General features: G+C 46.5%; 1 protein-coding gene across 1 annotated transcript; it reads left to right on the top strand.

The window, feature by feature from the left end:
• The first annotated feature begins 7,253 nt into the window (after positions 1-7,253).
• Positions 7,254-19,693, top strand: STYXL2 (serine/threonine/tyrosine interacting like 2). Its single transcript, XM_040584183.1, has 5 exons — positions 7,254-7,366; positions 10,004-10,098; positions 11,586-11,817; positions 12,580-12,797; positions 14,962-19,693. The coding sequence occupies exons 1-5, from the start codon at positions 7,257-7,259 to the stop codon at positions 17,802-17,804; spliced, it is 3,498 nt and encodes a 1,165-aa protein (XP_040440117.1). The 5' UTR covers positions 7,254-7,256; the 3' UTR covers positions 17,805-19,693.
• The last annotated feature ends 3,412 nt before the right edge of the window (positions 19,694-23,105 follow it).

Genomic DNA, 23,105 nt, shown 5'->3' on the forward strand with positions numbered 1-23,105 from the left:
CTGTTCCTCCTAACACCCAGGTACATAAAGCAAGAGAGGAGCCAAACCGAAGGGTGCGGTGGCTGGGAGTGTACAATACAACTGAACTGAAGTCATGCTTGTGGTGACATGTAACTAGGGGAGGGTAAGCCTCGTTCATCTTAAATATTTATTACGGGAGCCTGGGGCCAGAGTTAAGGCATTGAAATGTTTCACAATGCAGGCAGCTGCCCACTTCCAGGCTTTAAGGAACCAAGGTGCTGAACTCCACTTACTTTAAATACCTATAAGAATATGTCATTTAGGAGAATTCGATGACTACTGGGCTATCTAAATATAGGGAAGATGCCTCTCAGCCAGGTTCTTATGCTTGCTGCTCAACTGTCCCAGCGTGTGGCTTGCACAACAGCCATAGGTACCAAAGGTCCTTTCTACCTGTCCGCTGAAAAAGGCTGTTAGACAAACAGAGTGGCTCGTGGCGTGTTAGCTGTGTACCTGGTGAAGTCCAGCCACTGCTCACAAGTTCTGGATGGGCACTTGGGTAGGACAACTAACTGCTGCTCTGATTGACCAAAGAATAAAAGGACTGACAGCAGCTCAGGCAAACATCTGATGTGACATTTAATTGAGTGCAGCTGGCTAGCATGTCTTTTAAACTCCTCACTGCCGACAGGCAGCAAGGGGTGTCTCCATTTGGGATAGTTGTCTATGCTCTGTGTCTTAGCCGTTTGAGAGGCAAAGTCACTTTTAGGGTGTGAGTGATCATTTTAGGCATCTTGGATGGGGACTTCATGCCTTTAGGCACCACTGTGAGTATGATTCATTTCATCTGACAATACATTGATAATAGTGATGAACTCTGTTTTGATTTTTGAAGGAGGCCACCTCAAAAAGTGGATGCCTACGCCAGATATATCTGTATTTAGTCCATTAAAGCAGTTCTGGATCTTGATCTTGTGCTGACCCCATACTTGCATGGTAAACCCTGCCCAAAGCCATGCTCGAGACTGCCCCTTGGTCTGTGTAGCAGCTGTTCAAAACACCTCCGAGACAATGGAGCTTACGAGTGACTGGAAATGTAATCCCTCTGATAGAAAGGACAGTCTGTACTTCTGTGCTTGATACATAACCTTTGTTCTCTTCAAAGAAACTGTTAGCACAAAGCAAATTAAAAGCACATAAGAGTACAGAAGTATTATTTGGCAATCTTCCAAATGAGAACAGCCAATGGAAAAATCCATCTTGCTATATGTACCTCATCTTTGAGGGGCTGCAGGCATTAGGAGATGGCAAGGACTCTGCAAAGAGAGGAAAGCCTTTTCCCAAAGCAGTTTGCTATAACCTCTAAATGACTTAAGATGTAAACAAAACTGGACCAAGGTCAGTAGTTTCCTTCCCCTTCTTCAGAGCCCACGAGGATGAGGTTCCTCACAAGGATGAATTTCTTAAATATTTACCTCCTTTAAAGACTTTACGATCTTTGTGACTGTCCTACAGCCTTCAGGGAGAGACATGTAGGATTCTACTCTAGCATCCACACTCTATTTTGCTCCTAATTAATATTTAATAATGTCTGATGAACAGAGGTAGTGACAGAAATGCCATCACCGTACACCATCTGCCCGTACTTCCTCTGTTGATTCTCAGCTCTCTACATAACAGGTTTGAGTTTTCACCAAAATAACTTGGTTACAGCCCTTGACAGACACTGGACCAACTTGGTAAGCTTGCCGTTATCCTCTTGACAGAAATAAGACTTCCACTATCATTTATACAACCTCTCTTTCTTCTCTTCTCCCCAATAATTTCAAAATCCACTTGACGGCTAAATTTGACAGACAGATAGTAATCTTAAAGACGGGAAGTTCCTTTCAGTCTCATAAAAATCAGCAATCCCAGTCAGTTGGGATAAGAGAGAAATCTAGATTAATGGTACCTCTTGGGCATTAATCATTGTCTTCTACTCCAAGAATCTGTGGTTGTGCAACCAGTGCACCTAAGCATGGTCCGGCTCATCTTTTGTGCAGCCAGGAAGGTAGGGAAATAGCAAGCAGTCACAGAGGGCAAGAGCCGATGGCCTGTGAGGGATGTTTATTGTGCTGGGGCTCTTGGACTGCAGGACACACTTCCATTGGGAATCAGGCTTGGTAATCCCACTGCTTGTGGAAATACATGGCGGTTCATCTGGGTTTTTTTCTTAACTTCAGCAACTGGCTAGTAAAAAACCCACAACAAAGAGAATTTGCAGAGTTAAGCTGCAAACAGTGCTTATAACAGTAGTTCTTCAAATAACTAAAGCAGGTCTGCTCTTAGTAACCTTACTGTCTAAAAGGTATTATGTAGATCGGGGGTCCTCAAACTATGGCCCGCAGGCCGGATACGGCCCCCCAGGTTCCTCAATCTAGCCCCCGGTATTTACAGAACCCCCACCCCCCCCACCGGGGGTTGGGGGGGGAAACCAAGCAGCCGCAGATGACTGCCTGCCACTTCATCCACGTGTCGGCCCCCTGTTTAAAAAGTTTGAGGACCGCTGATGTAGATCAAGCAGTGCACGAGTGCATGGTGACTCTGAAACAAATGCACTATTTTTACATAAATTTGTCCTTTATCTGTAAAAGCAACAAGGTTTTTACAGTTTAACAGCAACAACTTCTCCAAGCATATTGGCACGTGTCTAATTCCACTGTGCTGGGAAGGAGGGACAGGCACTGGATCTCGCCTCACTGTCCGTTCCTTGGACAGGCTCCTTATCTGGTGTCCGCGCCAGAACATTGGTGTGGAAACAATTCACTGTGGGAATAGCTTTACCCTGCCTCTACCAGCCACCCCGTTGCGTTGAAAGTAAATAAGCTGGCGCTGAGATTGATGACGTTCTGTTGAAACCAGCGAAGTAAGACTGGTTTCCTGGGTATCATGGAGAGCGTATGCTCCAACACCTGATACTTAGATAGATCTGATGTTAAGACTCGTGTTTAGATGCACTTTATTTATTGCTGGTTATTTAGGCCTGGATTGGAAAGAGTATTTAGGCACTTACATCCTGTCCCTTTTCCCTAGCAGTTCTCGTTGGGGGCCACAGGAGCTGTGGATAAACGCAAGAAGGAAACGTACAATTTACCCATGAGAAGTCCATAAAGCTGCCCAAAGAGAAAGACTTCAGCAGCTGGCGATATTAAGAGATTTTGGTTTTGTTTCTAGGTTGACTTTCTTTCCCTGTCTAGTGTGAGCTGCCAAAACTTACGGGCATTGGCACCTCAGCTAAAAGAGCTGCCACAGGTACCGGCAACACTGCCAGAGCTTTGCCATGGCCCTACTTAGGCTAACGCAGGCCTATGTCTTGGCATAGGCTGACACACATCGACTTCTTCATCGCTGACCCATGGGCGATGCAAGCCCTTAGTCTTATTTTTCCTGATGGCTGCATCTCTGGGGAATCTTTTTGCTGATATATAGGATTTTTAAGGGGTATTATTAGCTTATTTAAATGAAACTGCCATTGACATGAAAAGCTTTAATATGAAACTAGGGTGGCTTCATTGTCTTGCCAAAAATATATACTCTGATAAGGCTCACCTATAGAAGCCAATGAAGATCAATGGATACATAGCATAGTGCTAACACTGTTAATGATCGTGACTCCTGTTAGAGAAAGAGGAACCTTCCATCAAGATCCCATCTTTCCCACCTAAGAGGACGGCACCTGGCCATCTTCAGTTTGGGTTCGTCTATGAATGGATACATTAATCACCAATGACAGATGCCCAACCGCTTACAGCTTGCTAGTTTTTGCTGTGTTTGCATGTGTATACGTTCGTTAGCAAACATTTCTAGCATCCTTGCCTCTGTTCTGCATGGGCATCTTGATTCCACAAAGCAACAACTTGTAACAAGCAGTGAGGAAGAGCTGCCCGTGTATTCTCCACAATCCCACGACATATGCGATCCTATCTGCATCTCTACATGGGAGCAGAGCAGTGGGCATTTTGGGTCTAGCCATCATCCCCTGCTGCAGTTGCATCCTTAAAGATTCATGAACAGGTATTTTCAGAAACAGCTCAGTGACTTGAAAGCATCAGTTTTTATTGGATGTCAATGGCGTATGTGATCCCACAACATTTAGGTCCTTTGACAACTCTGTTCTCCCATAATAAGGGAGTCCATAGGCAGACGCCTTTAGATCACTTCCTGCCTCAGTCAGCGGTAATTAACAAGAACACATGTGGTACTGCATTGCAGAAGCGGCTAAAAATGGCATTGCCCAGAGGAGGCAGCTGTAAGATCAACACAATTGATCCTCTTTTGGTATAATAAACCATTGAGATCTCTTCAAACCTGAAATTAGTAATCCATTTCTCCCCGTGATATCACACCCTCGATTCAAGACAACAATTTCTCTGGTTACTAGTTGCCCACCCCTGTAACTGTGTTAACGCAAGTCTGGGCTATGAGCACACAAAGACCTGAGTGCCTGTTTCACTGCTCCTCCGTGCCATGATGTGGCATCCCTACAGTTGTGGCCCCATCCCTGTGTGGCGATGCGGTGCTCAGGTCAGAAGGAAGGGGTGTGCGCAGGCCCGGCCAGGCACTGTGCAGCAGCAAGGGTTCCTGTGGTATGAGATGGGTCGGGTCTTTTTTCTGCTTCCTTTCTTGTTTGTTTGCAAAAGGAATCAACAGTGGGATGTCATTGCATGACTCAGAACTGGAGCCCTCAGTATGGGTGAGTAGCATTTAGGCTTTCATCTGGTTCTGCCTTGGACCACCCTGGCCCATGAGCTTTGCTGAGTAGTCAAGTGATGGGAAGTGGAGGTTTCCTCTTCGAAAAGACATTGCAGAAAACACAGTGTACCTCATTCCTAGCTCTTCCAAGAACAAAAATCAGCTAATCATACAATGGTTTGTGTCATAAGGGGCCTTTAAAGATCATGTAGTCCAACCTCCCTGCCATAAACAGGAACATTTTTCACTAGATAAGGTTGCTCAAAAGCCCACCCAAACTGGCCTTGAACACTTTAATGATGGGGCATCCACAATTTCTCTGGACAACCTGTTCCAGTGTCTTACCACCCTTATAGTAAAAGATTTCTTCCTTATATCTAATGTACATCTACACTCTTATTTTAAAACTATTGCCCCTTGTCCTGTCACTATAGACCCTGGTAAAAAGTGTCTCTCCATCTTATGCCATCCCCTTTAAGTACTGAAGGGCTGCGGTAGGGTCTCCCTAGGACCTTCCCCAGGCTGAATAGCTCCGACTCTCTCAGCCTTTCTTCATGGGAGAGGTGCTCCAGCCCTCTGATCATCTTGATGGCCCTCTGGACTCACTCCAACAGGTCCATGTCTTGTGCTGGTTACTCCAGAGCTGGACGCAGGACTCCAGATGGGGTCTCACGAAAGCTGAGTAGAAGGGGGAGAATCGCCTCCCTTGACCTGCTGGCCACGCTTCTTCTGATGCAGCCCAGGGTGAGGCTGGCTTTCTGAGCTGCATGCGCACATTGCTGGCTCACATCCAGTTTTTCATGCACTGGTACCCTCAAGTCCTCCTCTGCAGGGCTGCTCTGAATCCATTCATTCCCCAGCCTGTATCGATATTGGGGGTTGTCCCACCCTGGCCCAGGTGTAGGACCTTGCACCTGGCCTTGTTGAACCTCATGAGGTTCACATGGGCCCACTCCTCCAGCCTGTCAGTGTTCTCCTGGATGCCACCCAGGATGTATCCCTTTCTTCTACCAAATCAACTGCACCGCTCAGCTTGGTGTCATCCACAGAATTTCTGAGGGTGCGCTCAGTCTATGCCCGCTGTCTGTCATTAATAAAGATATTGAACAGTACTGGTCCCAGTACGGAACCCTCAGGGGCGCCACTTGTTACTGATCTCCGTTTGGACACCGAGCCACTGACTGTAACTGGATGTAGCCATGGAGCCAAATCCTTATCCATCGAATAGTCCATCCATCACATCCATCTCTCCAAATTAGAGGTAAGAAAGTTGTGGACAGTATCAAAGATGTTACAGAAGCCCAGGTAGTTGGCAGGTAGCTTACTTCTAGTAAGCTTGGAGTAGCTCACCCTGCACTGTGTTTCCCAAGGACATCAGAGGTCATACCAACATTTCAGGTTGTGCCTGATGGGATCCCACTTGCCTGGAGGTTCCCTGCAGGCAAAGGTCCAGCTGAATTCACTGTCTCTGGGCTCCTCCTACAACTGGGAAATGTCGGAGGATCCAGCCCACAGCGGGGAAGGAGTTAAGTGCTTGACCAGCTGCCATCTATGAGGCACTGAATTCTTTCCCTGTGCAATCCAGCAGCCAGCATTAGGACAACGCTATATTTAGAAAGCTGATAAAGGTTTGGTGCTGACAGTTGTCCTGCCCCTTGATGAAGAAGCCGCAGAGCAAGCGAGAGGGGGCAGCTGATTTCTCTCCCCCGTTACCGTTCTCTGCCAGGGTTCCTGCCCTACTCACCGGACTCCCCACCGTGCCTCCAGCAAGGACCCCTGGTGAAGTCGTCCAGGCACAGGGGGTAAGTGCCCTTCCCTTGCTCCCCTGCCTGCCCTGCCAGCAGCAGCCACCTCTCAGCCCCGCTGGTGGCACACGGCTGCCGTGCTCCCGCCTGAGGCTGGCTGCTGGGGCCCTCCGGAGCCGCCATCGGCTGCCACGGCACGGCGGGGCTGGCATCCCTCTGGCCGGCGCTGGGGAAGCGTTGGTTGCGTGTTTTCATGTTCCTGACAGCGCTATGGCCCCCCTGCTCTCCCACACCTGGGGGAGGCACGGTAGCCTCCCCACAAAGGGTTATAAGGACAAAATCCTAAGGCTTAAAGCGCCTTTGGCCTTGAGCTTTAGGAGTGTTTCATTTTGGAGAGGCGATGTCTCATGTTTCTTGTTCCTTCCAGTCCGGCCCTGGCTGTGTATAGCTCCTTCCAGCCACCGCAGGGGCTGAGCTGGCCAGGGAGGGGATAGAGTTTCTGCCCCACCACCCCTTCCTTCCTGGCCTTCCTGCACGCTTACTCACAGGCAAGAAGGGCATGGGCGCTCGCTGGGGAGCAGCCAGGGAGCTGCACGAGGCCTGGGGAACGGCAGGCACCCTGGCAGAGGAGCCAGTGCAGCTGGCCTGCCGCAGGGGCTCCTTGCAGGGTTTGGGGAGCAAGATGTGGGAGCCCCTTCTGCTGTGCGCCCCCTGCCACCACCACCCCATGGCCGAGGGATGGGCTCCCACGTGGACCTCTGTAACGGCCCTCTCTCCTGCCGTGCTCCCCTCACAGCGGATCCTCTCACAGCCGCCATGGCCAGCGGCAGAGATTCGGACAGCGAGCAGGCGGTGCCCGACGAGGAGAAGGGACCAGACGTGAAGGCTGTGCAAGCCCACTATCTCCGCAGCCCCTCACCCAGCTTGTGAGTATGCTTGCGGCGGGCACTGCCACGGCCTCCTGGGCACTGCCACGGCCTCCTGGGCACTGCCACGGCCTCCTGGGCACTGCCACGGCCTCCTGGTAGCAGGCGGTAGAGCAGCTTGCCCTCCCTCCTCTTCCGCCACCTCCTCTCCGCACAGGCATTTGGATGGAGACGCTTCCCTGAGGCAGGGGTTAGCATACGAGCAGGGAGACAGGCGGGAGAGACAGGGCTCCTGCACTAATTCATCCATCCCCTGAGAGAGTACACACACGCAGTGGGGATTAATTGCAGAAGGCGTTACTATGGGGTGGTGTCATTGCTCTTCCCTGCCTCATCCTCTCGCGTCCACCCGCGCGCTGAAACTTCTGATCCAGATTTCAACTCTTCCCAAATTCAGCCTTGTCTTCCTGTCCGTTGTAAGGACCTGTGGATTTTTTAATGTTGATATTAACCTTTCCCAGCCCCAGAGAGACTGAGGAACTTCAAATCTGGGTTTGGGTCAGCGCATCTTTGGCTACTGGCTTCAGGCACTGAACAGGAGGCTGTCACAGTGCAAGCAAAAATTGAGTTACCTCAAGCAAACCAAGCATGATTAGATGTGTTTTCACCTAATACAAGGAAAAATGCATCCCTTAGTACTCTTTTCCTAAAGCAAAATGCTCTTCAGGGCTTTGTGTACACTTTGAGATGCTTTAGCTGAAGGCAGGGAGTAAGGATCGAGTTTAAAAACAACCTGCCCCAGTGGCCCTTCAGCAAGTAGGAGGTTATGAAATGTTTCCCATTAACTGTGGAGCACTGCAGAAAAATGAAGATAGAGTGCTTATTTCATTTAACTACATGCCTTTTAAAATTGTTTAGGAAGTTCACTGAGCTCACATAAAGTAAAATTATGTATTGAACTTGGTAAATCACTCTCCTACTGTTCATCAGTCACTCAAAATGAATAGAAGCACCTCTCCAGTTTATTTTCTTCCCTTCCCTTCCCTTCCCTTCCCTTCCTTTCCCTTCCCTTCCCTTTCTCTCCCCTCCCCTCCCCTCCCTTCCCCTCCCTTCCCTTCCCCTCCCCTTCCCCTCCCTTCCCCTCCCTTCCCCCTCCCCTTTTTTCCTTGCTGTCAATGCTGAGAGCAATGATGAAAACGCCAAGGTCCTTCCCAACCAGAGCGAAACCCTTGGAGCATCCAGGCTGGGGCAGTTTGCACCTGTGTGTTTCACGGCTGCTTGGGGCAGCCCCAGGTAAAAGTGCTGAGGCTGTGGGGGCGGATGACTACCAGCTGTTATCTTTTGATTGAGCTTGGAGGCAACCTTTACAGCAAAGTGAATTAAAGGCAGGGCATAGTTGCAAATGTGTGTCATGTCCTGTAAATGAGGCTGAGAGTCCCCTTGCTCACCTCATAAACTCCTTTGAAGAGCTAGAAAGGGATTACTTTCCGTCACGGTTGACAAGTGCTGGAACACCACTAAATAACGAGACCATTAACTGGTTTCTGATGGTGGTGCCTTCCATTTTGATTCTGGAGAATGAAAGCAGTTTAACTCTCCAGACACTTTGCTGCACCCTGACTGCACATTAATTGCCCTCCCTCCCCTGCGTTAATTAAACAAAAACAACATGTTGCAAGTACCGCGAGCCTGCATTGCCAAGTATCTTTTGTGATGGCAGCAAACTTGTCCCGATGATCTGTACCATCTATCTGGAAGGAAATGTAGAGGGTGTGCATCAGGGAAAAAGCTCTGTAAAATATTTTAAGATAGTCTGAGGAAGAAGAGAAGATTTGCTTCTATCTGGAAGGAAATGTAGAGGGTGTGCATCAGGGAAAAAGCTCTGTAAAATATTTTAAGATAGTCTGAGGAAGAAAAGATTTGCTTGAACTGTGCAGGTGGACCCAGATGAAAATAATGTTTTCAAGATTGTGGCCCTTTTTTGCTTAACAAAAACTTAGGTAAATCATACTGTGTGTCGAAGAACTCCCTTCAGAGGTGTTTGTGGGTTTCATAGTTGTTTCTGAGCTGCAGTTAGACACCATCATGTGAGTGGAGAGACTGACCACAGATTCAGGCTAATGAAGTGACCAATGTACTGAGTGTTGAGGGAGAGATTCACAGCTTCAATCTTAATGCTTGCCTTACAGCTTGTGAGAACTCAAAGGATGCTTGTAGGCAATTAGCTAACAGAAAAAAAAAAACCCCAAACCAAAAAACCCAACACCCTTCTAGCATCATTGTTTTGAATTGTTCAATAAATTCTAGTTAGGACAATGTTTATGTATGTCTGCCTTAAGTGAGAGCTACTTGTGAGACTGTTCCTTGTGATCCATCCCCCTCCCAGTCTCAGACCAGACACTGATCTTTACCCTGAAACTTCACCACTCCATTGTCTTGCGCTCCCAGCCCACTGCAGCTCCTCCCCATGGGAGGTATCCTGCAAACACTGGATACCAAGGCATATTTGAAGCCTGTAGTGCCATCCTGGAGAGCAGAGTGGGGGTGAGGGGTGGGAGAAGAGCTGGAGCTTCAAAAGATCCTCACTGCTCCAGTTCTCTGCTGCTTTCTTCTGGAATGGGTGAAAAGGGCTGAAGTCCTGGAGATGGGGTCCCAGTAGAGGACATTTGCCTGATAGGCGGCGTGGTTGGTTGGCAGGTATTCAGTGATATCGGACACCGATACCGAGAGCATCTTCATGGAGCCAATCCACCTGTCATCTGCTGTGGCTGCCAAACAAATAATCAATGAAGGTAAGAAGAGGAAGGGTAAAAGAACTGTCTAAGTAACAGAGTCTTGAGTTGCACTTGTTTTGCCTTTCTCATCCAGAGATCCTAAAATGATAAAAAAGCCTTTATGAGAAAACTTCACATGAGGTAGAGGTGAAACCCACAAAGAAATAACAATTTACAGAAAGGTTTGGTGGCTTCCTTTGAAGTTGTGTACTGAACCTGGCAGAATCATGGACCACAGTGGTGAATACAGTTTGACTGCTGGTTGCTTGCTGCCACAAGCTGGATAGAATAAAATAGAGCAGAACAGATTAAACCAGAATCTTTCAGTTGGAAGGGACCTACAACGATCACCTAGTCCAACCGCTTGACTAATTCAGGGTGACCAAAAGCTAAAGCACGGTATTAAGGGCGTTGTCCAAATGCCTCTCAAACACTGACAGGCTTGGGGCATCAACCACGTCTCTAGGAAACCCATTCCAGTGTTTGACCACCCTCTCAGTGCAGAAATGCTTCCTAATGGCCAGTCTAAACCTCCCCCGGCACAGCTGTGAACCATTCCCACAGGTCCTGTCACTGGATATGAGGCAGAAGACATCAGCACCTCCGTCTCCAATTCCCCACCTGGGGAAGCTTTAGGGAGCCTTCTTCTGGGGCTGGAGCAAGCGTGCACGTAACTCCCAGGCCTTTGGCCGGTGTGGGTCTCTGGGCTGAGAGGACAGTGCAATATGCTCTTCCCATTGCTAACTACCGTGAGGCTGCTAGAAAAGCATGTGCAGGCACACACTGCAGACAGGATGGTGTGATGTTACTGGGAAAAAAAGCAGGCCACAGGGCTTGTCCCAGGAACAAAGAATGACAGGTGCTGCGGTTTAACCCTGGCCGGCAACCCAGGATCATGGTCGCTCGCTGCCCCTCGCCCAGAGGGATGGGGAGGAGGATCGGGCAGGAATGTAAAACTCAAGGGCTGAGATAAGAACAATGTAACAGGCAAAGCAAAAGCCGCGCACGCAAGCAAAGCAAAGCAAACCCAGGGATCCGTTCCCCACCCCCCATGGGCAGGCAGGGCTCGGCCATCCCCGGGACAGCAGGGCTCTAGCACACAGAACAGTGACTCGGGAAGACAAATGCCATAATGCCAGATGTCCCCATCTTCCTTCTTCCCCCAGTTTATATAGCCAGCATGACGTCCCATGGTAAGGAATACCGCTTTGGCCAGTTTGGGTCAGCTGTCCTGGCTGTGTCCCCTCCCAGTGTCCTGTGCCCCTCCAGCCCTCTGGCTGGCAGGGCCCAAGAAACTGAAAAGTACTTGATTTAGTATAAACATTCCCTAGGAACAACTGAAAACATCAGTGTCTATCAACACTGTTCTCACACCACATACGAAACACGGCCCTGCACCAGCTACTGAGAAGAAAATTCCATCTATCCCAGCTGAAACGAGGACAACAGGTCATATATTTGCATTGGTTTTACATACTCTTAGTTACAATGTCAGTTTATTCCAGAACTGAAGACAACGGACACCAGGGTAGATTCAGTGTGTCCCAGCATGTTAGAGTCTGCGCGGCAGCTGATGGTGGAAGACCTGTACAACCGAGTTAAGGAAAAGATTGATGACACCAGCTTGTTTAACACACCATGTGTGATGGACTTGCAGAGGGCACTTGTGAAGGACAGGCTGGAGACCCCCAGGGATGCTGTGGATGAAGTCTGGCCTAATGTCTTCATAGCAGAAAAGTGAGTGCCAGCTTTTGTCATGAAGTTGCATGAGATTCCCAGTGATGGGAAGGGTCAGATGGAACCACTGAAGGCATAACATGTATTACATGCATCTAATACCCTGCATCCCTAGAGAGCCCCACAGTGTTTTTCAGATACGCTCACAAAAACCTCTGTGTGCTGAAAAGTAAATACTTCTGGAATAGAATCAGCAGCTTTCCTGTGCTATTTTGATGCTTCCACAATTTAGGAGAGGAAAAGGCAAATGAGCCCAAATTACACTGTTCTGGTGGGAGTTTGGTCCTGAAATGGGGACTAAAGTCTTTGTTATGTAAAAGAGAGTGAAAAAAGAAATACCGTAGCAACTATGAAGTGGAAACGGTTAGGTCTTCTGTACCATGGCTCAGCTGTCTGAGACAACTGTGCAAGTGGCCAGACAATTAGAAAGGGATATGGTGTAAAGCATCAATTACAGAGTGATAAAAATTGAGAAATAAGTAAACAGCCAGAACTTAGGATGGCAGGATGAGTTTAAAATCAAGCTGCAGTGGAAACTGAGCATGCAAGTCTACTGGTGAGTGCAGGTTTCTCATTTTCTTTTCCCAGTGAGTACTGGAAAGGAATACCTGTAGAACTCTGAAAGGACATTAAGGTCTGAGTGGAGCTGTGTGTTGGATGAGTAACACAGACTGGGAGCTCTGCAGACCTTGTAGCAGACAGCTGCTCCCCTACCCAAAATAGGAGCACTGGTATCTAACATCTGTTTTTTCTTTTCTGAAGAAGCGTTGCAGTGAATAAAAGCCGTTTGAAGAGACTGGGGATCACACATGTCTTGAACGCAGCTCATGGTACAGGTGTATACACAGGACCAGGTTTCTACAATGGTCTGAATATCCAGTACATGGGCATTGAAGTGGACGATTTTCCAGATATGGATATCTCCAAACACTTCCGCCCAGCTGCGGAGTTCCTTGACGAAGCACTGCTGACTTACAGGGGTAAGAGGAGAAGATTTTGGTGGTTCCAGACTGCTTGGGAATTAATGGGTGGAAGCGTTACGCTGATAACCAGCCGATGCCGCATTTGTAATTGGGTAGAAGGCAGATACGTTGTCCTCTGCATCCATTACGGTGAACAGTTCTTGCCCGTTTCTGCCAAGCCTCATTCAAAACAGGAGGGGGCAAACGAGTGAGAGGGGGCAGCTCAGCAGCCCCTGCTGCAAGCCCCATGCCTTGGGACTCAAACTGGCTGCAAGCCACCTCCCTCAGCTGTTTTGAAAGTACCCTACCATTGCAAAGAGGTGAAGCCCTGCTCCAATAAATGTTATTTTTTATACTGATATTAGCTAATATTACATGTATTGATATATTCCTGCACACCATGAGTTTCAGTTTTGCCAGCATGCTTGCTACAATAGAACAGGCTGATTTACTAGAACAATCCAAACAGCTGGGCTGAGCCTCTGGATGTCTACACCCAGGCTACTGTATAATTTGCCGGACTCCAATTCCATGGCAACTGTTATTCTGTGGAGCTCCAGCACATACTGGTCATTTTGTTGCATCTTCAATGGATACACCTCTTTATGGAATTCAATATGAAAATGAACACCACAACCAGTGATATTCTTCATATATGTATTCAATGCATTTAATTTTTGTAGAAGCACAACAGGTTACCTCTTAGTAGAAGCGACAGTGAGAAAAGTGGTAAGTTTTGTTAGCACACAAGAAAAGTTGAACCGATTTTAATAGCTCACCAACAACGTGTGGAGGGACACTCTACCCACCTATGTTCTTCATCATAACTCCCGTTGTTACCCTTGGCATAGGACAGATGCTTACTGCTGCTGGCATTCATCGACCCTTCAGCTTACTAACCCAGCAAAAATGACAGCCCAGCAGGGAAGAGATGGTTTTCCGTTGGATTAGTGAGCTGAACTGGCTCATTAAAGGGCCAGGTGAGTACCAGAGCCCACACATGGAGGGAGGCACTGAGGCAAAAGAGCCTTGAAAAAAAGCAGAGGGATGAGATCTCCCCCTTTTGATGAGCTGTTAGATAGGCTTTACGGGCTGTTAAAACACTTGGAAGGCAACTGAGACTCTAGATACTAAGAAAGGTGTAAAAGACGCTTTGAGATTGTAGGTATAGGTACCTTAGGTAAATACTTGCAGTACCATACCAGCAGTCAGAAAGGCGGTGTTTAAACTGGCTTCATAAAGCTTCAGTGCAAACAGTTTGATTAAACTGGAGTTAATCACACATGTAGAAACAGTAATTTCAGTTATTTGCAAGCTAGCAAAGCATCATTTACATTCTCTTCATATTTACAGGCTTTTCTTTAACTGTAATTTGCTATAAAAGTAACTTTAAAGAATGATTCCTCTTTGCCAAAGCTGTTTTCTGCAGGAGGTGGTTTCTGTGTAAATGCCAGGAAACAAAGCAGATCCTCAGCTTTGATTCTAGCTCTTGCAGCCACTGTTTACAGAACAGCGGGTCCCAGCAGTTTGAAGCAGCTGTATCAGTTTGTCAGAGTCAAAATCAGCTCTCTTCCGCTAGCTGCTTGCTTCTCCTATTCCCAGATATACTGTGACTCTGGCCTCCAGCCAGTCTACATGTAGCTGAGTGTACCTTGCAAAACAGCAGATCTGGATTCTGGCAAAAATGTAATTAGATGAATATGAAATTGTATTTAAGTCCTATAATGCGCCTTATAAAAAAATCTTTTGCTTATCCTCCCAATACCTTCTTGGAGGCTAATGCTAATATCTCCCTTTCTACATACGTGGAAGCTGAAGCCTGGAAAGCTTAAATGTCGTCCCCTAAGTCAGCCGGCAGGTCAAGAACACTGTATCACTTGTCCTTCTAATGCCTATTATAAGCTTTTCGTTTATCTGGGGAAGTGAAGAGTATAGGTGAAAATACAAATATTATTTAGATTGTTGTAAAAAGTGACTGCTCACAGATTTCGAAACGAATGTGCTTTTTATTCATACCTATCTAGATTTTTATTAAGATAAAGTTAACAAATATTTAGTATTGGTTTCAGTCACTGAAACATATAATCTAACACTGTTCAGAGAATGCTTTTGTGCTACGTATCGGAGCAAGATCTCTGTGTTCCTGGAAATAGCTAATTACTTTTGTATTCAATGTCTGTAGGCAAAATCCTGGTCAGCAGTGAAATGGGAATCAGTCGCTCAGCTGTGCTGGTGGCTGCTTATCTGATGATCTACCACCATATGACCATCCTAGAGGCTCTGATGACTCTGAGAAAGAAGCGCGCCATTTACCCCAACGATGGCTTTCTGAAACAGCTAAGGGAGCTCAACGAACAGTTACTGGAGGAACGAGAGCTGGAGCATACTGGAGATGAAGAAGTCACTCCTAGTCAAAGTCCTGTTGTCCCTGCAGGGACTTCTTCCCAGCTGTCTGGAGCTGGGGACTCAGAAAGCATCACGGGAGCCAAAGCCCACTCCATCACAGTAGAAGAAGAGGACACCAGCAGCCTGCTGGATAGCCTTATGAACTCTTCATCAGTGGGAAAAACTAGCTGGGCTTCCAAACACTCCACCCTCATCAGCGAGGAGGAAGAAGAACAGCTGTATGAGGAATGGAGGAAGAAACAAGGCCTGCCTGCAAAGGAACCAGGAGTTAACCATGGAAGAAGAACATCTCCAAAGCTTCCAGATCAGGAAGGGGAACAACCTGAGGAGGATGTGGAACAGAGGATCCATGACTGGCAGCGCAGAAATGAGAAATACCAAATGGAGGGTCCACCCAGGGAGGAGGATGGAGATTTCAATATGGGAGGAAGACCTCACCCATCAGGAGAATTCAGTGACATTGAGAGCGTGAGCAGTTTTGAGATTCGAACCCTAAAACAACAGCTGGAAGCCAGTAGCTTTAGCAGCATGAGGAGGAGCCGCACAGGCTCTATGTCTTCAGAGAGCACTTGGGACATGTGGAACCAGAGGCTTCTGGAGATCGAGAAGGAAGCTGCACAGAGGTATCGTTCTAAGAACAGAAACTGTGGGGAGAGACATTCCCCAGAAACGGGAAAAAAGGAGAGGGATGTGGATGAGGAGAGTGTGTTTTCAGACAGTAGCTCCTTTTACAATTTCTGCCAAAAGAACAAAGACAAGTTGACCCCTCTAGAAAGGTGGAAGATCAAGAGGATCCAGTTTGGCTTTCACAAGAAGGATCTAGAACCATCATCATCATCTGCACCGTCTCCAGCAGAAGATGGCAGCCAAGCAGATGGGGAGGGGACAGAAGGGAAGAGTTTGTCAGATATTAACCTGACAGCTTACCAGGCGTGGAAGATGAAGCGGCAGAAGAAGGTGGGCAATGAAAACAAGGAGGAATTTGTGGAGTTTGCCAAAATTGAGGATTCTGCTTCAGCTAAGAAGAAGCAGAGGCGTGTGGAGCTCCTTGAACGTTCAAAGAAAGTTTTAGAAGAAAGCCAGTCCATGTGCAGCTGGGAGACAGACAGTACGATGAGTGGGAGTATCCCACTGTCAGCTTTCTGGCCCTCAGCACCTTCTGCAAGTGGTGCCGAGGATGCAGCTTCTGCACTGAGCGTGCAGACAAACAATTCATCGTTATCACAGACCAGGAGCAGCACGGGGGCAATCCAGCCTCAGACGCCAAGTATACCCCTGCCCAATCTCGCAGTTGGCCCAGGAGACACAATCTCCATGGCAAGCATTCAGAACTGGATCGCTAACGTGGTCAGTGAAACCATTGCTCAAAAGCAAAATGAGATCATGATGCTGTCCCGTCCATCATCTGCCGTGGCCTCCAGCGTGATGTCAGGAGACATCGGCAGGCGTGTAGATGATGATAAGGCTTCTCTTCTCAGTGCTCAGAGTGGTTCATCTTTTGCTACCTCTCAGCTTCGCCAGCAGGACACGCACAGGGCTGAGTCGCAGTCTGTCCTGTCTTGCAGTACCTCAGCAAGCGCAAGGACAGAAGGGACTAGTTCAAACCTGAAGACAACACAGACAAGCAAGCCACTGTACAGCCTCTTTGCAGATCATGTTGACCTAAAGAAACTCAGGAGGAAGGAGAAGGAGATGCAGATGGAAATGAGAGAGAAAATGTCAGATTATCAAATTGAAAAGGTGATCAGAGACAATAAACGCAGCACTTTATTTAAAAAGAAGGTGACCAAAGGAGAGGAAAATGAAGTAGAAGATGACAGAGAGAGCACAGCAAGCAGCCACAGGCGGCCCTGGCAAGCAGATGTTGACAGAACTGATACAGGCTTCGATCTGTCCAGTCAACCTGCAAACACAGGCGCACCAAAGTCAGAGACAGAGAACGATATTACTAGGTGGCTCAGTGGCCTGAGAGCAGAAAGAGAACCGCCATCATATTATGATCAAAGTGAGAAGGCTAGAGAGAAATACAGCAGATCATCCAAAGTTAGAGAGATGGATTCTGAAACATCCAGTTACAGGTTCTCCAGATCCCAAAGAGAAGAGCTAGACAGCTGTTCTTCCTACGAGTCAAAAGGAGATTCACTGAGAACCATGTCAAGATTTTCCTCTGCTTCTGCCAAAGAGGACAAAAAGATGTATAAGTTCACAAGGTCAAGGGTCAGTGAGACAACAAGTTCCAGAGAAAAGAGCCCAGAGCTGCCTGTTTTCAGCCAAACACCTGAACCGTCCTTTGACTCTGGATCACCTGAGTCATCTACACAGAGTCGAGTTAGATCTCATCATGTGGAGGCGTGTGAAGAGGAGGCCAGGTCGGACATATCAGAATTTGGAGCTAAGAGGAAGTTCACCCAGAGCTTTTCAAAGTCTGAAGAAGATGGAAAGAAGGAGGCAAAAGTGGAACAAAGTGAGGAAAGATTTGCATCTAGACAGTTCTCTCAGTACAGGCGAAGCGTGCGTAAAGAAGAGGAAGAAGAGATGGATGATGATGCCATTATCGCTGCTTGGAGAAGCCGACTAGAAGAAACTACGGCAAAGCTCCGGCGGCGAAGGGAAGAGTGACCAAGATCAGATTATAGGAACACAAGCAGAGCCACAGAGTCCCTGAATCACTCATCATTATATTTCTGATAATCCTTTGTGGTTTGTAGGGCATTTCCTGCAGATAGTTCTCTTCTTAATCAAAAGCGATAAAGGGAAGAGGTCAAGTTTTGGAAGTGTTTGTGGTTTGTCAGAAAGAAGATGCTAGTGTTAAATGATCAATGTAGGTAGGAACACAATGTTAGAAGCCATTAGGAGCCAGACGATGTTTCAGCAGCAAAAGCGAGTAATGGTGGCACCTCAATTCAAACGACCAATCACATCCCATTTTGGTTATTTCAATTTCCTAGTCTCGTTAAAGACTGGACATATTTTTTTCTAGGATCTTTTTGATCATAAATGGAAGAAGCCAACAGCCTTTTCTAGGAACTTGAATGTTCCTCTCTTAATCAGTGTTACTTTATACCACTAAGAAGATGCTGCCAGGTAAGCTCCATTTTCTGCACCGGTCTTACGAATGTCTACAGAAGTAACAGTTCAGGAGAATACATGTACTGTTTTTACTTCAATAAGTAGCAGAAGCAAAGTGAAATACTAGAAAAAAGAAGATGCCTCCTTCTTTTTAGAAGTTCAGTGCAGTAACGAATGTATTCCTGTGGTACCATTGTTTTCTGTTAGGTGGAGTCACCTCTGCTCCAGCATGGTTGGTTCCTGCTAATAACTTTGGGTCAACAAAGGACAAACGCGGTAATATTATCAGCCAGCTAAAAATTATGTTCTAATGTAGTTAAAGCGATGGCATTGGAGTTAGGGTTAGGGTTAGTGTTAGGTTAGGCTGGGTTTCTGAAGTACTGACTTTAGTTTGTTTTACGTATGCAGCTCAGCTAAGTCTGTGCTTTTATGCCTATAGTCGTGTATTAAATTTTCAACATGATTGCCTTAAAAGAATAAGAGTGATACACAAACTGACCTCATAATAGAATGATGTATAAGTAAAGCATTGGTATAAGGCACCACGTGCCTAAGGACAAAGCGTGTGTCTGTTGAAGGTGGCACTTGGACGCTGGTTTTTAGGAGATGGCAGGTTAGGCTGGTGTGTTACAGGTACCGTGGTGCTTGTATCTGAGCCGCAGAGCCTGCTTTTCGGAGTGGGCGGAGGGGGCACAGCCTCCACGTTAACGGATTACACCAAGCTCTGAGCCTCAGGTCCTGCCGTGCCCTGCAGAGCCTTGTGAGCTTGTGTGACACGACCTGCCAAGCCTGCCACAGCTTCGCTGCCTGGCTGGTGCCACGCTGTGTCTTTGATGCATCCAAGTGCCCCAGCTCCCTGTCACCAGTCAACATCCTCCACCCCTCTCCTATAAACACCTAGGCCAGTTTATCCTGATTTCTACTCTGCAATTATCTGCTCCCTCTTCTGTACAGGCTGTATTTTGAAATAACAAAGCCCTCTGGCAGAGCTAAGTGTAAAACGACAATGGAGGGATGATGCAGTATTGCTCCCTCACAGGAAGTTTTGTCTTTCTTTTTCTTGTCATCCCTTCTCCCTCCCACTGCGATGCTTCGAGCTCACCATTATTATTACGTTAGTACCTCTCCCTATTTTATTTCTGTAATATAGACAGTAAGCTCCACAGGGCAAGGGCCTGGTCTTTGTCCTTGTCTGTGTGAGGCCAGGCACATCAGCAATGCTATCTAAATAATGATTACTGATAACAAAATGCAGCTGCCAATTTTCCTAAAGTTAGACTCATTTCTCTCAACTATAACTCACTGATTAGACATTATCTCCGCTTCTCTGAAGGTAAAGATGACTCTTTCTGACAGCCAGGACTAGGGTAAATGATAGCTACTTATTGTCAGGTGAATGGAGTCTCAAAATCCGTTGATTGAACAATAATAGGGGTACAAAAATAAGAGAAAGAACAGATTTTACTGCTGTGGGGTGGGGTTTGGTTTGGGTTTTTTGTTGTTTTTTTTTTTTTGGCATAGACTCGGATTACATTTCTGATGTACACAAGGAACATGGTCTTGTTAATGTTTCAGGCATTCAGAGATGCTATAAGGCTTATAATGCACTTCTACCGCAATATAATATGTAATACAATACATCCCTTATTTCTGCATACTTTTGTGAGGTGTATTTTTTTGAAGTAGTGGAGTTTCAGGCTTTGTCACCACGCTGAGGTTTCATATTGAATTTCTGCAGTGCGTGTTAGGATAGGCGTTTTCCTCTTCAGCCCTGGTAAAGGCGCTCTGTGGAAAACAACTCTGCATATGCATATTTGGAGCATGCTTTAATTTCAGTCTGGAAAAGCTCTTCCGTTTCGATGGATCAAAGTGGAAGGGTGCAATACCTTCTGGCACTGACTTTACCTTTTTACCAAAGGCTGGTTCCCTCTGAAAAACCTCTCTCCCGCTTTCTGTGCCTGGCTGCTGTTCTCAACAGAAAGGTCTGTCCTCTGCGGTACTGTAGGGGGCATCTTACACTGTAGAAGATGAGCGTTAGATGATGTAGTAATTGGTTTCATTTTGCACTGTACAGCACAGCCTTTGTTTGGGTAGCGTTTTGATTTAAACAGTAATCTAGGTCTGCTGCACAAATAAATTATTCAAGACCGAGGGGCAGAATATGGTTCTGTAACAAGCCTGAGCCAAACCATCTTGATAGTGAGTTTTGACCCTTCTGGGAAAGGGTTAAGTGGGTTCTGCTGACTCATTGAGGTAGGTGGCTTATTAGTTCACTTGTGTAAAAGGGAGATAAAAATGGTTTGCTGGGGAGAGGCCATCTAAGATGCTGGCTGAGCAGTCATAAGGGAGAAGCCTTAGAAATAGCTGAACTTTATTTTCTTATTGCTTATATCCTTGTTAATAAAGCCAAACCCCCAAAGCAATAAGGGGGTGGGGATCATTTTGGACTCTATTCAGTGTACGGCCTGTGCTTGAAAGTGAGATGGGAAAGGCTCCAGCTCGCAGGTATAAATTACATGAAACAGTGACATAAAGACCTTGCATGGTGAAAATATTAAAGCATTCAGTCATAAGACCAATAACCAGGAGAGACAGAAATGGAGAGGTTGAAGGCAGGCTAGAAAGTCAGGTTTTAAGATGAGAATTTAGCAGGAGACAGGGAATCGCTGAAAGGGGATAGGTCTGCACAGACTCTTTCAGGTGACCAGAGCTGCAGAGTGAATGTTTTTTGCAGCAGCGACACTGGTCTGATGCTAGATTAAAGGAGTAAGTACCCAAATTTATCTAGGAAGGATTTTTCAGCGAAGATGCGCTGGGACTGATGTTTTTGCTCAGCCTCAGTTTGCTGCTGTAGGCAGAAGGGGTTCTTTTGTCATTGTATAGTGGAAGGTGAAAGTGCAAGGAGCATTCATACAGTCAGTTAAGAATATAAACACAGGGACATCAGAAAGGCTGTACAGGGTCAGACCAAAGGTCCATCTGGCTCAATATCCTGTCTCTGACAGAGAACAACGGTGAATACCTAGGGAAGAATATAAGAGCAGTGATAGAAGTGATATTTCCCCAGCATGATCTCTTCCAGCTTCTAATCATTTGCAACTCAAGGACTTCCTGAGCCAGATGTGATATTTTTGTATTTAATAGCCCTTGATAGATTTTCCTTCTGTGGAGGTGCCTAGTCGTTTTTGAGTTATAGCCATTATAGCCTTGTACCCGCTAGCCTCTGTGATCTCTTGCAGCAAGAAGTCCCACAACTTACTCTACCCTGAATGCTAAGCCATCTCCTTTTTGTCTGTTCTGAACCCACTGCCACCAGCCTCCTTTAATGCCAGATAATCTCTAGTTAGTATCTACATGCCCCACAAGATTTTACTCCCCTCTATCGTTATGCCCCATCCTTAACTCTCTGTTTTTCAGCCCAAGTTACTCATTCCTGATATGCGACCTGCTCCATGTCTCTGATTATCCTGGCCATTCTTCTCCAAACCCTTTCCAGTTCTACTTTGAGATAAGGGACCAAATCCTCACATAGCTTGCAGGGTGCAGGCGTGGCAGGGATTTATCCTGTGGCATAATGTCGTTCTTGCTTCTGTTTTCTGTTCCTTCCCGATCAACTCCTAACAGTTTGCATGGGGTTTTTCTGGCTGTTGCTGAGCACCAAGGTGATATTTTCGTGGAACTATTTTATTACGTACAAAATATGTTGTTGCTGGATGGCAATGGTCAGCTCTGAGATCATAATTTTGTATGTTTTCTTATGTGTAATGCTTTGCATTTAGTAGCCTTAAATTTCATCTGCCATCTCAGTGCTCAGTCTCTCAGTTTCATTAAGTCCTTCTGGGTTTTTTCCACAGCCAGCCTCTCTTTTCTACTACTATATTTCCTTAATGTCCTTTGAACAGTGTGGAAACTCGGAGTATGTGGGAAGCAGAGAAGTTAAGGAGGGATACATGAGAGAGAAACCCATTTGTTGTTGGTCTGGGTGAAGTTAAGAAGTGAATGATGAAAGCTGGAGAGCGAGGAAGTAAGAAGTGTTCAAAAAGAGATCTGAAGACGATAGGCAAATTAAGAAGGGGCCCTACAGCAGAGGGAGACAGTAAGATACATATGTAAGCCAAAAAGGCTAATGCAAAATATTAGTATGTTTAGATGTACAAAAATCCAGGGAAAGGTTACAGGGCAACCTCTGTGGGAAGGAAGAGGACGGTGGGATTTACAGAAATTATAGATTTGAGAGAAATGTGAAGGGGACTGTGAGAAATGGAAGGGGTGAGAGACATTAGTGGGACACAGATGATAAAATGGTGTCTGTTCTAGACTAGGAATTCAGTGTGGTAGAAGCAAGTTTGGAAGAAGTGGAAATGTGCCAGAAGTAAGTTATTCCTAGAGTAACAGCTGCATTCTGCATGGCAATACCGAGAGGTGTGGGGCCATGGCCCATTTCCCTGCATCTAGGATTTTCAGGGCAATTTGATTTATTGTGTGCGGCACTAGTTTAGATTGGGTAATTTTAAAAGCAGTTTAGCACCATTTCCTTCTTTTACAGCTCCTTGAGAAACGCTTACGCATTAGCTATAGTGGTGAGCTAGGTGAATTATGAGACAAAAAGTTTTACTTGGGGATGGCTACGTTGCATTGCCTGCCTTTCCTTAAAGGGTTTAGCTGTAATACATTCAATATAGACATTATAACATGAAAACACAGTATCCATGACCTTCCTAAATTTATAGACAATCCAACAGAGGTGCAGAAAGCATGTGATTAATACAGTCTAGGGCTCGGAAACAGACACTGCATGCTCACGTACTGCAGCAAAATCTCTGTGAGAGTTACCTATTTGTTCTCAGGAAT

The sequence above is a fragment of the Falco naumanni genome, chromosome 2 (genome assembly GCF_017639655.2).
Source record: "Falco naumanni isolate bFalNau1 chromosome 2, bFalNau1.pat, whole genome shotgun sequence".
In the NCBI taxonomy this organism is placed as follows: domain Eukaryota; kingdom Metazoa; phylum Chordata; class Aves; order Falconiformes; family Falconidae; genus Falco; species Falco naumanni.